Genomic DNA, 15,027 nt, shown 5'->3' on the forward strand with positions numbered 1-15,027 from the left:
TTTGATACTTTAGAAAAAAATACATTACTTAACGCAATGGATGAGTGTGGTGTGAGAGGGCCATTGAACAGTTGGTTCCGTGACTATCTCACAGCGCGCTCGTACCAAGTTAAGGTGTGTGATGCTCTTAGTGATAGGATGGATGTGCAGAGCGGGGTGCCCCAGGGCTCCGGGTGTGGTCCTCTCTGTTACGTAATGCATGTAAATAGTTTAAATAATGTGCTACGACACTCCTCGGCATTTATGTACGCGGATGACCTCTGTATTTATTGTGCTGGCACAAATATCTCTAATACATGTCAAATAGTACAACAGGATATTGATGCAGTAGTGAAATGGTCGCATGATAATGGTCTAATCCTAAATGCAGAGAAAACAAAACAATTAACCATTCGCTCCCCTTATTTACAACTTTCTGTTTCACCTCCGAATTTAATAACACACGAGTATTCATGCCTACATAATAACCTAATTAATAATTGTAAATGTAAAACTATCGAAATTGTCAAATCGGTAAGGTATCTTGGTGTCATAATAGACGATAGTTTCTCTTGGGCTAACCATATAGAATACATTTGTGATAAGTTAAGAATACTGTTAAGTAAATTTTACCATTTATCATTTAAAGTTCCTATTAAAATATTAAGATGTATATACTTATCTTTAGTCGAATCTATTATTAGTTATGCTCTAGACAGCTATGGTCTTACATTTAAAACAAACATAAATAAAATAGAAACCCTGCAAATAAGATTCCTTAAATTATTAGTAACAAAAAAGACTAAATTAAACTGTAAAGGCGACTATTTCAAATTATTCAAAATCTGTAATATCTTACCTGTTAGCCTAAAACACAAATTCCTCTTCGCTGTAAACAACCATGGCAGTATAGAGCATAACCTATCATGTGTAACCAACAACCATAATACCAGGTCGATGGCTACTGGTAAATTTAATGTACCCAGAGTTAGAAACTACTTTGGAGATAGAACTGTGAAAAAGAGACTACCATATATCCTGAATGGTTTACCTGAGGATATTAGACAGGATAAAAACAAAAATAGTTTTAAGAGAAAATTAAGAAAATATCTTTTAAATTTATGTACTTAGTCTAGTTATACCCAATATTTTAGTATATTAATACAACGTAAGCATAATTATATAGTAAGCAACTCCTCGCCCGCAGACAAACCGATAAACCGGTTTTGTGGGAACTATGTTAAAGATATTATGTAATTGTGCAATAAATAAATAATAATAATAATATATATCTGAGAGGCCGGCTTTCATTATCCGCAGGAACCGAGGAGTCGAGGTGTGTGTGTGTCGTCGCCATCATTATACTGTCATCTTTATAGAACTTAGAGCCTCCACAAAAGCGTATTGTTTAATATCGTGCACCGTCACCACCGCCGGAGGAGGGGGCGAGGGGGGGGGCAGGGCAGGCAGGGGAGAGCTGTGTTCTGTTAGAGGCGTGACTCGTCACTATCGTGTATTAAAAAGTTTATTTTTAGGAAAAATAAATTATTACTTGAAATACTTTCACCGACTTCAAGAAGAAGAAACTTGTACTGTACTCGGAGGGTTTGCCTTTTTTCTAGTTATGAATTAACACTAATAACGCATTTCAATATATTTAGGTTGGCACATATCTGTTTTAGTGCACCTCAACGATGAGCCCGTCCGCTGTGGTCAACGCGTAGTACTAGCGTCACACATCGTGTTAAACTTTAAAGATTGTCATAATCATTTTCCATCTCTTACTATATTGTCAAAGCAAAGTGTATTAAAATAAGTGTTAAAATGTTTAATGTAGTAAATAAAAGACAAAAACAATATGTCGATCGTAAACTAATACTACAACCAATCATCCAAGAAGAAACGGTAGGAATGAGTGCGTAACGTACAAAATAATTACCCCAGTATAAAATGGCAAGTGCGTAGCAATGCGTAGCGTTTTCGTAGCCACACGTAGCATCCGAAGAAATTAGGTAGGATTTTTAGTTTTGATGGATGCTTTTTCTCATCCTTCCAATCGAGTTGCCATCACTTTTAAATATGGTCGGGGAGATTAAAAATCAGATTCTAAAATTGCTTTTCTTCTTTTTAATTGAAAGAAGAAACACAGCAATGTACGTATATTGACTAGTTAAGGTAAGATGTCACTGAACAATACGCAATCGCAATTAAAAGATATCTGCGACCAAACACTACAATTTTAAAGGAATTCCTACAATAAAGCGAATCAAAGGTTATTTCTGACGCATGGAGCACCGCATCACAAACTGGCTACAATATTACGTATTAATTGGAATAGACTGATGCAGCCGACCTATCATGTAATAGTCCAGGGTCAAGAAGAGCGTAGCGTTTAGTTCGCCAATACATAAGCCATCCGAAGTTCGGCTCCGTAGCTAGTTACTTGTTATAGCTGAAGGGGCTCAAGGGGAAGGAAAACACGTTTCACAGAGTTCTTATAAGTTACATTAAACAGATCAGTAATATTTCTGTTTCGCTAGATAGATGTCAGTTCATGTGCGGCAGCGTGGACCGGGACTCATCAGCTCACACTGACCTATCTATTTCAATTTCATGGCTGAACTAACTCCCCCCCCCTCCCCCACAAATCACATCGCCCGCATCTTGCCGGAATCACTATCAACAAAGCATTTTACTATAGTTTTAATATGTTTTTGCCGTTTGACATCTGTTTATGCATAACTGGAAATTACATATTTTGTTTCAAGGTTTTTTTTATTTTCCATTTCCTATGATTTAGTCGGCAGTTCCAGCATTTAATCTAATCAATTATTTAATTACGACTCTATTTGATTTGCCCCAAAGAACAATCAGTTGTGACTTATACAAATGTTTCTTCTCCGGCAGTCACTAACTTATTTTCAAATTATGAAATACTGTAGAGCGTGGCTCTGATTTCCGTATGACCCAAACTGGCATCTAGGCACATTAATAAAGTATCGAGTGAGGAGAACTCCACGCGCAAATTATACAACCCTCACCGCACAGGACTCATACAAGTCAACGACTTCTGCTTAGTCATTCACCGTTCATTTCTTGCAGGTTTGCAAAAAGTTATTTCAAAATAAATTATAGTACCTAATTTTTTACCAAAACGCAAAACTAATTTGCGATGTACTTTTAGATTGATAGACATTAAACAGGTTTTCCGTGAGTTGTGGTTTTATTTATCAATTCGACTTGCAGCTGTACGAAAAACAAGAAGACGAAGCGAAGACAATCCAATAAAGGTAGATATGTTAAATTCGTGTCTGTGAATATGTATTGTGCAATTTGGATCTAATTATAATCTGATCTGCGAAGTGCGGCGAGCGCAAGACGATGCCCAAATTGAGTTGTTGTCGCCAACAAAAAGACGAGCTCCGGGAATCGTTTAATGGACAATAGACCGAGGTCTGACCTGAAAATGTCCTCAAAAGATGTGCCGGCTTCAAGGAATGGCTTCGTCTTGTATAATGCACCCGCCGGAGCTCGGGCACGGGAGGGTCGACTCGCAACTCTTCACCGCTTTGGCATATTTTCATCTTTTCCTTAAACCCTGAGAATTTAATTATTTTTCTACAAAGCTCATCACGTGGAGACGAGCTCAAAGATTTCATTCTTCCCTGTGCCAAGAAGTGACAGTGTGTACAACTAAAAACTCAGTAAGCCTGTCAATCGTAGACGATAACTGTATACTGCACATCCGCTTTAATGTGAGTCCGCAGCACACACATTTTGAGCCACTTACCACAAAAAAATGGATTTCTTAAACAAATTAGTGTTTTATGTAAAAAAAAATACAAAATCCATTTATTCAAGATTGGTAATTTAGCAGCGCTCTAGTCGTAGAAGAGCCATTGCGCAACACTCCTCACTAAATAAGTTATGTGAATTAGGAAAAGGAATAAACAAATTTGGGTTCGTAATTGTTTAGTTAAATTCTGCTAAGCAAGACAGCGTTAATGCTAACAATACACGTAGCGTACAAAACGTATCAGCAATTCTTTGTTTCCATTTTTCTCGTGACAAGTACTTTTCAATGAGCATAGTAAACATGTTACATATCGATTTAACTTGAACATTCCACATTCATTAAATAGTTATACAGATAGGTTTTAGCCGGTGCAGCTGTTCACTCACAACCACCCGGCAGAGATGTTTGATGTCTCAGATCTGTATTGATAGAGCGCTCGACGCGAGCCCCGTGCCTGCAGCCAGACGCGCAGTGGAGTGCGGCCGCTCTTCATTACGAGGCGCGCGGCACGCTCGCTCTCGAGTGCCGGCTATCGCAGCTCTCGATACCGATTCGTTCGCACTGGAGTGGCGATGTAAGACGACGTCGGCAAATTCCTCACTCACGTAGTTCGTGGTGGAGAGCTGCCTGAGCCGCTCTGCCGAGAGAGCGCAGTCTGTAGTCAGTTCACGGCAACATTGCTGTTTATACATATACTTTGCAGTGTTGTCAGACACCTTGCCTTCTTCCTAACCTTACTTAGGTAAAGTAAGGATTAATACTTTGAGTAACCTTCCAAAACTATCAAACAAAAGTTTTCTTTTTAATTCGAATATCAGAGCATTGAATATGACAAGTAGTAGTATCAGTTTAACAGGAGATGCAGATACCTTAAAACACTACTACGACTTCTCTCTTTGGCACTGGAAGTACAAAGTATTTGAAGTCTGGCGGAGGATGAGCATAAATAATTATAAAATTATTTCTCGAATTGACACAACCAGCAAGCACGAATCGGTACTTCATGTTTATAACGTGACGTTTGATAGCGTTCAACGAGGACCAAAGATGGTTCCAACATCAAGACAAGCGAGACGGTATCACCAATTAAGCGTTGCGTCGTTTCTATACATAGCTATCGTAGGCAAGGGGAAGGAAAGCATCCTAAATATTCTAAATGATGCACAGGACTACTGTTGAACCTCAATTCTAGTACATAGTGTATAAGTGACGGGTCTGCATTAATTGTGTAGTTGTGTTAGACGGTCAAATGGCCGGGTAGTGACAGAGACCTCGCGTCACCGGCAACAGAGAGCGCAGGTCCATTATAAATGTATGCCGTGAATTAAACTTGGCGACCGCAATATGTAAATGCATTAGCATCCCGCTCGCTACAAAGTACTGCTAAATTGGTTGCTGTTCTGCTCTCACCAGGGGCTCCCCTCGCCAAACTGCTGCGGCAGGCGAAATTTTAACATTTTTGTTTTTGCTCTTTTAATATTTATTGGTACATAAGGTCAGTCAAGTTGTCTATCAACTCTTGCTCACTTTTTATTTGCTGTGCCCATTCACTTCGACATTAGTGGTTTACTTTATTTGAGAAAAGTTTGTTTAAATTTATCCGTTGTTTTGAACGCATTAATTATCTTTTTATATCTGATGAAATGCATTCAACACAGACGTACTGTATATTATTTCAGCTTAGTTTTGATTTGAGATAATTCATTCACTGTGGCATAGAACTCGTAATGGGTTAAGTACAACAAAAGAAAGACCAACATTAATGCAAAATTTCATATTTAATATATAACAAACCGTGTCCAAACCAACAAGTCTATAGCTAGGAAACGTCGTCGTCACATGAAGACGTCGTCGGCGAGCAGTTTGCCGGGCCGGTCGTCTTCAAACGTCACCATCTTGTCGCGAGCCTTGCCGGCGGCGCCCACTGCCGCGGCCGCGGGCCCCGCACCGCCCCCCGTGCCCCCGGGCCCTGACACGGGCGCGAGCGCCGGGGGCCGGTCCGGGGCGCGGCTCCGCTCGCTGAACGCCGCCAGCTCGTACAGCTCGCCGGCCGCGCCGCTCAGGTTGAACTCGCTGAGGCTGCGCGGCACGAAGTACTCCACGCACTTGTCGGCGTGGCCGGCGGACCGCCGCGCCGGCGTGTTTCTTTGGAAACTCTCTTCACCATAGTTAGAGGACTTCCGCCTCGGCAAACTATTAAATTTCGTTGGATTTAAAGAGTCTATTTTAAATGAGACCTGCTGCCGTTTCTCGCAGCCGGCGAACGCTACAGACGGCCCCGAGTCGGCCGTCTCGTGGTGTCAGGACACCACTGACATGGATATCTTGTCGTCGCACACCGCCTCCGCGCTGTGCACGGCGCGCGACTTGGCCGCGCCCGCGCACAGTGACGTGAACCCGCGCACCACCACACTCATGTCCTCTTGAATTAAGTTAAAGCACATCGCGATCACCACGATCCCCACGAGGATGTAGATACAACACACGCCGACGGCGATGTCCTCGGCCTTGGCCGACACCGTGCTGGCGTACAGCCCGGGCTTCAGGTCCCCGAAGCCGATCGTCGCCAAGCTCGAGAACGAGAAGTAACATCCGTCCACCAAGGTCCACCTCTCCGTCGTATTGAACACGAAAGTCCCTAATGCTATGTACAGTACGATGAGCAGTAAACTTAATATAATTGGCACTCGCGTATGGTCCCGACACGTCCAATGATAACCGCCACTGAAGCTATCCAAGTTCAAGGCCGCTTGAAACGGAGTCCTTTTTTGTCTATCGTATAAGTCTCGTTTGTCACAGTCGTATTGCTTGCACTCGCCGGGCAGCGTGTAGCGCGCCAGGCAGTCGGCCTTCTTGTGGAAGCTGTCGTGAGCGAGGCGCGCGGGGCACAGGCGCGAGTACAGCACGCGGAAGTTGCGCGCCAGCGCCGCGCCGATGGTGGACAGGTACAGCATGATGATGGGGATGCCCACGCACGCGTACGCCACCGCCACCGCGCGCCCCGCGCTCGACTTCGGAGTCACGTTGCCGTGCCCTGTGCGACACACAAACAACCATCACTATCGTGAAAACATGTTACATTTTACCTTAAGGTGGAAAGAGAAAATATACTGATGATTTAGCACAGTTGGTACATAAAACCTTTCTTAGATTTAAATGACTTTAGGAACAGTCTTCATAGCACTTTTTAATTTTTAATACTGACTGTTGCTTTCGTCACGCGACGTACTGGTACATACGCTCATCGATTATAGTCGTAAATAAAGAATAATATGTATGTGTAACCGCTGTGTAGCCGGTGTTGGTTACTTACCGATGGTAGTGATGAGCGTGAGCGCGTACAGGAAGCTGGTGGAGAAGGTCCAGCGGTAGTCGCTGTCGGCGTCGAGCGCGAGGCGCGCCCGCACCGCTCCGCCGCGCATCGACTTCACTAGCACCTTCTGGAACTCCAGCAGCTCCTTCGCCGCCAGCTTCGTCCAGTTCTCTTTGTACAAGATGTTCAAGTCTTCCGTTATCGACCACAGCCGCTCGACCGTCTTCGATCTGATTTCGTTGCTGACGCCTTGAGCCTGGCTAAGGTTGGGCTTGGAGGCGGCGACAGCGGTCTCCTCGGCGACTGCGTTGCCCTCGAGGGCTAGGAACAGGAAGCCGCCGAGCAGGTTGTAGGTGAGCACGAGGAAGCAGATGGCGAGGCAGGTGAGCGGCGAGGCTCGGCGCTGGTGTGCGCAACGGCAGCAGGCGGGCCGCCCGCCGCAGCAGCGCTCGGCGCCGTACGCGCGCTTGCCTAGCTCGCGGCCGCCTTCCTCCAGCATCGTGCTCTATCGCATGGCGCCCTTCACCGCACCTTGTACTTCTTGTGGTGGCGAATCTTCTTCGTGAACATCTCAGCTCGCCGGCAGCCGCGCGACGCTCTCGTCACGCCCCTCGGACCTGCAAATATATCCTTTCTTGTGAATTACTTGTACGTTAATAAACAACAAATTCAGATTTTTTACCACGATAGTGATCTCATATTTCTCGTGAAATATGAGATTCGTCTTTGTGAAAGCTTAGGCACACTTTCACGGGAGAAATTTCGTAGGATGAAGATAACCCATGCTGCGCTGTTTCACATTGAAAGGCCAATTACGTAATAGATTAGATTAGAATATTCTTTATTGTACTGCAGCAGTGATTCATAATACATACAGTGTTAGGGTACAATACAACATTTTGTAACTGAGATAAAGGTACCAGTCAGGCAAGCCATATTATTACAGTGAAAGAGAGTTCAACCACGTTCAACGGTAGGTTCTGCTGAACTCTCTTTAGCGGGAAACGCAAACGTTCCAGAATATTAAATATTTTAGTGGGAAGCCTGCCGGGTCTTCTGATATGTCCTCGTGAATCTGAGTGCACTAACAATAGTGTCACACAACACGAGGTACTTAGTTCGATCTTCCGTAATTTTATGCTTGATAAAGACTTGATAAGCCATTTTATAAAATAAAATATCCGTAAATTGCGCCGACACCATTGAATTCCGTCACATTACGATATCATGATAGAGTCTGTTCTACTAGCGATCCAAAAAATCAAAATCAAAAGTTTTCATTTCAAGTAGGCTGTCTTCCGGGCACTTTCAAAACGTTACTATGAAGAATTAATGAAAAGATGTAATCAGCGAGAGAACTGCATGCGGCTTGTGTACCTCCACACGATACTTAAAGATCATCGCTATTTCTTTTGTAAAACTCCTAGAATTGAGCTATTGACAGAACTTTAAACAAATATTAAAAAAAAAATACTCTTATTTTTACCAAAATTAGACTCGTCAAATTTGAAAAAAACAATTAATTAGTATTGTATATTTATAAGAAAGTGTTTTTTTTTTCGGAAATAATAAAATTAATTTGTTAATTCGATAGTCGAATTGAATTTCCCATCAAACTGGAAGTCATTCCATGAAACAGATAAACTGCGCCTACTTGAATTCCTACGCTCTTGTCTTCATTACTAAACGTTACGAAATCATGACATTCCTATCAGTATTATGAATGTGCATTTAGCAGTTGACGATTTCACGATTATCAATTGCATTATTCATTCAACCGATGTCACTTTATTCAGCACGAAGTGAAGTTGGCAATTTTTAAGTCTATGGTTTCAGATAAACTATCAATTGATTTCTATATAATACCTCTGCACGTGAGTATAATATTCTTGCCAGGCAAGCAGTAGCATTGCGTCTGTACCACAAAAGTTTTTCAGCTTCGCTACCTAAATCATTAAGGTGTAAACCCTATTACTGAGGCACCGCTGTTGTCTGTCTAGTCGTCTTTCCAGCTAGCCATCGGTCTGTCATCTGGAGTTGTTAGCCTCGGGAAAATTTTCACGATAATGCATTTCTCCTGCGCTGTAATGCTGTGGATGCCTACTCATTAATAAGTTCGCGTTACGCATTTTTGAAACATAATAATTGGTAACTCAGTACGGGGTGGGACACTCACAGTCAATACAATTAATTTCCTTTTATTTTGTTGGCAAAATGCTTAGAAGAATACGAATAGTATCAAAATTAATCCAATTGCCATGCATTCAACGGCCATTGTAAATAGCGCCATTGGGGACCAGATTCATTTCAAAACTAAAATAAACGAAAACCTACATGCCATGCATTTCCAAGAGAAATGCTCCCTCAAGGGATCGTCCTCGTACCAAGAGAGTTCTGCGCGGACTAAAACTGATCCTAGGAGTTTATCATTCTAAGCATTTTACGTACTTATTACTGGTTCTATTCGGGGTGATTGAATCTTGGACTAATAGTACCATATTTAAATGACTGACGAGCTATTCATAGTGTCTGTAAAGCCTGTAATATGTGCACGGGGACGTACATTTGTTTGTGACTTGCAAACGCACTTTAATAACGATGACATTTTGATTCGAAACTCATGGTGTATAGTGTGTAATAAAACTTCTTCAAAATTTTATTTCCAACAACCTTCATTCACTTCTTCTCATTAGGTATATTTCCACAATAAATTGTTCTGGAAGCGTGGGACTACACTCTACCAATTAAAACTTAATATCTCGCATTCCGCATTCAATAATATTTTCAACGACAACCCACTTGGTATTACAACATATTTGACTTCCCGCAGACACAGCGCACACTTTTCAGCGTGTTACGGATCTCTCGATACGCTACAGGTTTTCGGCAAGTTTTCTAACCGCAGAGAGATAAACATTGGTCATGCATTTTGAACCGAAATAATTTATTGAAATTTAAGAGATATAAAAAGAGACAGTTTATCAATGTTTACATTAAATAGATTCGATTAATCAGTAAAAATACAGAGCGCTCAGTAAGTTTAGTTATCCAGAATCACCGTTTTCTTTGGAGAATCTCTTGGCGCAAATGTAATGTGGGACACTCCTCAACTAACAGATAGTATACATACAAAAAACAAATAATAGCGAGAAGGTGAGATGGTACGCGGATGTGCAAAATTCGATTCTGATAATCGTCTACACGGAGAGAGATTTTATATAAGTTATAGTATTTATGCATTATACAGAACAGAATGTACTTACTCTCATTTATTATATACGTAATGATATCCACACGACATTGTACTCGTACTACTATTGTCACTGGTTGTGGTGGAATCACGTGTTACGAGTGACGGCCACAAGTGCGAGTGACAAAACTTACTGAATCGTAGTAGGCACAGTTCAAAAGAGACATTTAGCCGAGTTTGAGTACCAACAAGAGACAGCCTACTGCTACATACGTTATGCGGTATGAAGATACCTACAGACCTACATACATCAGGCGGCATCCACGGTTCCTATTTACACTTAAGTCCTCGTATCACGTCGATGCCGATGTTGTTATCCTATGCTTTGTATAATCGGGTTAAAGTAAAAGTTTTTTGAAATCAGACGCTGAGACTAGAATCCAAATTAATGTCGCTCAGTAACAGAATTCTAGAAACGAAATCTTACTTTTAATCTACAGTGTCTGATTCAGCACTGTAAATTGACATATTCCATACATAAACGTGTCCTTACAATTCTACAATGATGAAACACAAAGTACATTTAACAAAATGATTTAAATTACAGTTGTTCGGCACTGTCCGGCTGCACAGAGCTCCTCGTCATCGCTCTACTAGAACTCGTAACTGTTATATTCAGTCTTCAACTAGTAATGCTGAGTAGTATAACTGATGCTTTAGTGCTTTATCGACATCGATTAACAAATCCAATAAACGATGGGCTCTAAACTTCGTGGTTGTCAACATAAGATAATCACGAAAATAGTCCCGAATCGCACGCGCTAAGAGCGCCTTTCAAATAATATAGTCATCAAGCAATGATCTCGAATAATACTTGTCCCTTCAAATCCTAAACCGTACTGTGAGTTTCGATTCATAGACCTCCGATAGATCCCAATGAGTCAAATTATAATAGGGAACTCACATGCAAGAGTTATAAAAATCAGAAGCAGCGGCAGCGAGCCGAGTCGCAACACCTGCCGCTGTCAGCAGCCAGACATCCCTCACTGATGAACTAATAACATGGCACTCTGTGCACTCACACTGGCACACCACTCACGACACACTCCCAGCCATCACTTCTAGTCTGCAGCACTGATTCAACAAAGTTCAAATAGTGAGTACAAAGTTACGTGTTATATGTTTACGTACGTAACGCGTGGAGCTGTGGGCCACAAGAGACGTGCCCCGCGGCGGAGCGTCGCGCGGTCACTGTCTGCGGCCGCGTCCGCCGCGCTCGCCGCCGCCGCCGCGCCGCCGCCGGGCAGTGCGCGCGCACCACACCGCCAACAGCGGGTGCTCCACTGATGACACCAGAACTACGCTCATCAAAAACTCCAACTAAAACAAGCGTAAAAACATCTAATATTCATATTTTCAAATCAAAATAAAAAAACATAAGTTGTCTCTTACGAGTAGGATTCCCCCTTTTATGAACTAATTTACATTTATTATGATTTCACCTGTATATTATATCATAATATATTTCTGTGGTTTTGAAAGTCGGCTACACTTATTCAAAACCTGCATCCCGCTAAGCGGATTTCCTACGATAGTTTTTTAAAGAGATCTAAAATCTTTAGTATCCATAAGTATATTACTATAATAAGCATTTCTAAAGATGCCACGAATAGCGAATTGTCCGAATACTGAATACCGAATATTCGGCAACGCTGTCAGCCGAAGCGCCGAATATTCGGGCGCCGAATGCTCGGTCAGAACCTGTTGTTGCAAACATTGTTTGTATTTGTTTTGAATGAATATGATGGGACTGTTGAAATACACGACAGTTTCTGGAACTGCTTTGAAGAAGTCGCTACAGATAATATGCGAAATGATAATGACGAAGAGGACATGCAGAAGAATGCTGTGGCAAACGAGTTGGATTTTTATTTGAAAACAGTTCGCCTAGATCGGAAGGCCGATCCTTACACGTGGTGGTCAGCAAACGAAAAACAATACCCGAACCTTTCGAAGTTTGGTTTATCTTTCTTCGCCTTGAACTAGCGTTTATAGTGAGAGGTTAGTTGTTGAGGCTGGTAACGTTTACGGTGAAAAGCGCAATCGTTTGCTACCGAAAAATGCTGAAAAGCTCGTTTTTATCCATCACAACTTACCACTGATTAATTTTAAGTCCTTAAATGTTGTAATTTGGAAATAAATACATAACATTGAGTAAAATAACTTGTCTTTGTTTACATGATTTGCTATTCGGTATTCACCCGAATAGTACGCACTATTCGGCCGAATACCGTGGCATCTTTAATTATTTCGTAGCTATTACCCTAGATTTTTTCGGCGAGGATAATATATGAGGTTTTTAATATTTAATAGTGTTTGAAGGCAAACTTTTTTAGAAACCAAACCAAAAAACTTGAATTGTGTCATTGCGAATGCCTTAATCTGCTCATCTAAATCGAACGAAAATAGCAAGAGTGAATACTGCGAACATATTTATAAAATCCTTAAAGGCTCTCGATTTGTATCTATTGCATCATCAGACACTGTCCTGGCGGCTGGCACAACAACCTTAAGGAATACAATTATCGATTAATATAATAATACATATCTATATATATCGGAAATTCTTTTTTTAACTCCTAAATCTAAAGGTTTTACCTTACGTCATCAAAAAGTGGTTATCGCGTGGAACAAGTTTTCCTAATTCTTTATATGTATTAGTAGATACGAGTAACCACGCGATATATTAAATATTAAAAATAACAAAATGCGTGCGTAGTCCGACAGACAGAATAAACAAGAACAATGGCGAACTCCCGTACAAATTTTTGTTGGCATAATTTTGTTGCGTCTACTGATGAAAAAATCTAGAAGTGTAGAGTTTGGAATTCTGAACAATATTATCTGAAGGTTTACTCATGAACGAAGTCACGGAATAAAGATATTGAAGATTTAAAGACTCTGAGGTTAAGTAGGTATCTTGTCATTTACGTCATTAAATTCGTTCAAATTAAAATAAATTCAGTTATTTAAAGAAGCTACTACTAACTAAATTACTTTTGCCCGACCTTGAATTGTTTTGGCAGAAATGTAGGAAAAAGGTTGAACAAGTAAATCTCGTGAAATAGACACTTTGCAAAAGATTCAAGAGATTAATGCGGTACACTAGAACATGCCAAGAAAAAATGTCTTGTTTTATGTTAATTAATCACGGTATTAATTTATCGAAAGATGATTGCAAAAATAATGTTTAATAAGAAGTAGGTACCGAAAATACAAATATGAAATTGTTGACATCCGTAATTCATTTCTTTGTGGTTTCATTAAAAAGAGTTGCCATTACTAATTCCATTAGAAGGTAATTGATTCTGTTTTGATCGATTTTCAAGGCTGCGATTTTTAGACAGTTACATCATTTAATAAGTTTTATGTTTGCTAAAACGAAATGGGAACCTGAAATGACAAATTGCCATTGTTAGACTCAACAAGCTAGTTGACCTTCTTGTTCGACTACAAAATACTGGTAACATAGAAACCAAAATTCAATCAATACAGCAAAATCATGTCGGCAATCGCTATTATTACAATCTTTTGTTTATTCCTATTTTTTGCAATTTCAAAGTTACCCAGTCACTCTTAAGAAGTAGCCTGTATTCTTTCTAAGGAACTGAAATAAGTGTTCAAAATTATTATTTGACATGTGAATTCTTTTATCTGAATGATTCCAGGCTGTGGAAGACATGTGCTTGAGCGCGGTAAGCGCGTCCCGGTTAAATAAACCGTGTCAGGCGGCTGAGTCGCGGCCGCGGCACACTTCCCACTCAATAGCCGCGCATGAATAACTGAGCGCAGCGAGCTGCCGCTGGAGCGCTGTCACAATACTTGCTACTCATCACGTATTACAATATTATCATTTGGCGGCGTATAACATTGGACAAAAATGATTTTTCGAAGTTATGTAGTACTTCAGCGTACTTGATTTTGTACCGTTGGTTTTCGTAGGTATTTAAACAAACTGCACATTAGCTTTCACGAATTCCTTTCAACTTTAGTTCTATTATCAAAAGAAAGCAACCAACTTGTTTCAATAGGTATTGACAATGTTTTTCTAGTTGTATGTATTTTAATGCCACATTATAAAAAATAATAAAAAAACAACAAATTTCGTCCAAAAAATTTAATATTTTTTTTTAGTCTGAGCAACCCTTATCACTTAGGGGTATGAAAAATAGATATTAGTCGATTCTCAGGCCTACTGAATACTCATATAAAATGTGGTAAAAATCTGTTAAGCCGTTTCGGAGGAGTACGGTAACTAACATCGTGACACGGGTATTTTATATATTAGAAAATGAATCTATAAAATACCGTTAACAATATATTCTTGTGCATTTTTGAAGTGAAACTTCGTTATCGACGTTGGGTAAAAATTTTGGTAACGCGTCAGTTGTGTAAAACTCTCAACTCATACTCAATGATTTTTGGCGGCAGATTATTATTGCGTGGAGAGGCGGATCGAGTTGGATCGTGGCGGTAGGAACATAGTAAATATAAAGTGAGATCAGTACCCCGAATCTGCTGCCCAATCTTAACGGGTAATTGTTCGTTAGAGATAATTGTGAAATGTCAGAATATTGTTACAACTGCATGAAAATATTGCTTTGTCCTCGCCTTTTACCCTTATGACGCCCACCAGTCCCGCAACAACTGATGACGATGGCGACAGTAACAATGGTTCTAAGACACATT

At 40.8% G+C, this 15,027-nt stretch overlaps 1 protein-coding gene across 2 annotated transcripts; it reads right to left on the reverse strand.

Annotated features, from left to right (window-relative positions):
• Nucleotides 1–5,788: 5,788 nt before the first annotated feature.
• LOC113506513 (potassium channel subfamily K member 2-like) lies at nt 5,789–11,515 on the reverse strand. Of its 2 annotated transcripts, none has more exons than XM_026889349.1 (3): nt 11,361–11,515; nt 7,089–7,705; nt 5,789–6,809 (listed from the first exon to the last, which is right to left on the reverse strand). In XM_026889349.1, exons 2-3 carry the CDS (start codon nt 7,585–7,587, stop codon nt 6,076–6,078), a joined length of 1,233 nt encoding a protein of 410 aa, XP_026745150.1. In that variant the 5' UTR covers nt 7,588–7,705; nt 11,361–11,515; the 3' UTR covers nt 5,789–6,075. The 2 variants fall into 2 exon arrangements, with proteins under 2 accessions (XP_026745150.1, XP_026745149.1); XM_026889348.1 differs by having other exon boundaries at nt 11,243–11,515.
• Nucleotides 11,516–15,027: the final 3,512 nt, after the last annotated feature.

Source organism: Trichoplusia ni (assembly GCF_003590095.1).
Source record: "Trichoplusia ni isolate ovarian cell line Hi5 chromosome 18 unlocalized genomic scaffold, tn1 tig00001679_group17, whole genome shotgun sequence".
NCBI classification, from domain to species: domain Eukaryota; kingdom Metazoa; phylum Arthropoda; class Insecta; order Lepidoptera; family Noctuidae; genus Trichoplusia; species Trichoplusia ni.

Bases quoted from the DNA above. Each gene is read 5' to 3' on its own strand.
- LOC113506513 (XM_026889349.1), bottom strand. From the start codon at position 7,587: ATGCTGGAGGAAGGCGGCCGCGAGCTAGGCAAGCGCGCGTACGGCGCC. The intron at 6,810-7,088 runs GTAAGTAACCAA...TGTGTCGCACAG, and splicing joins CACGCTCATCACTACCATCG to GGCACGGCAACGTGACTCCG.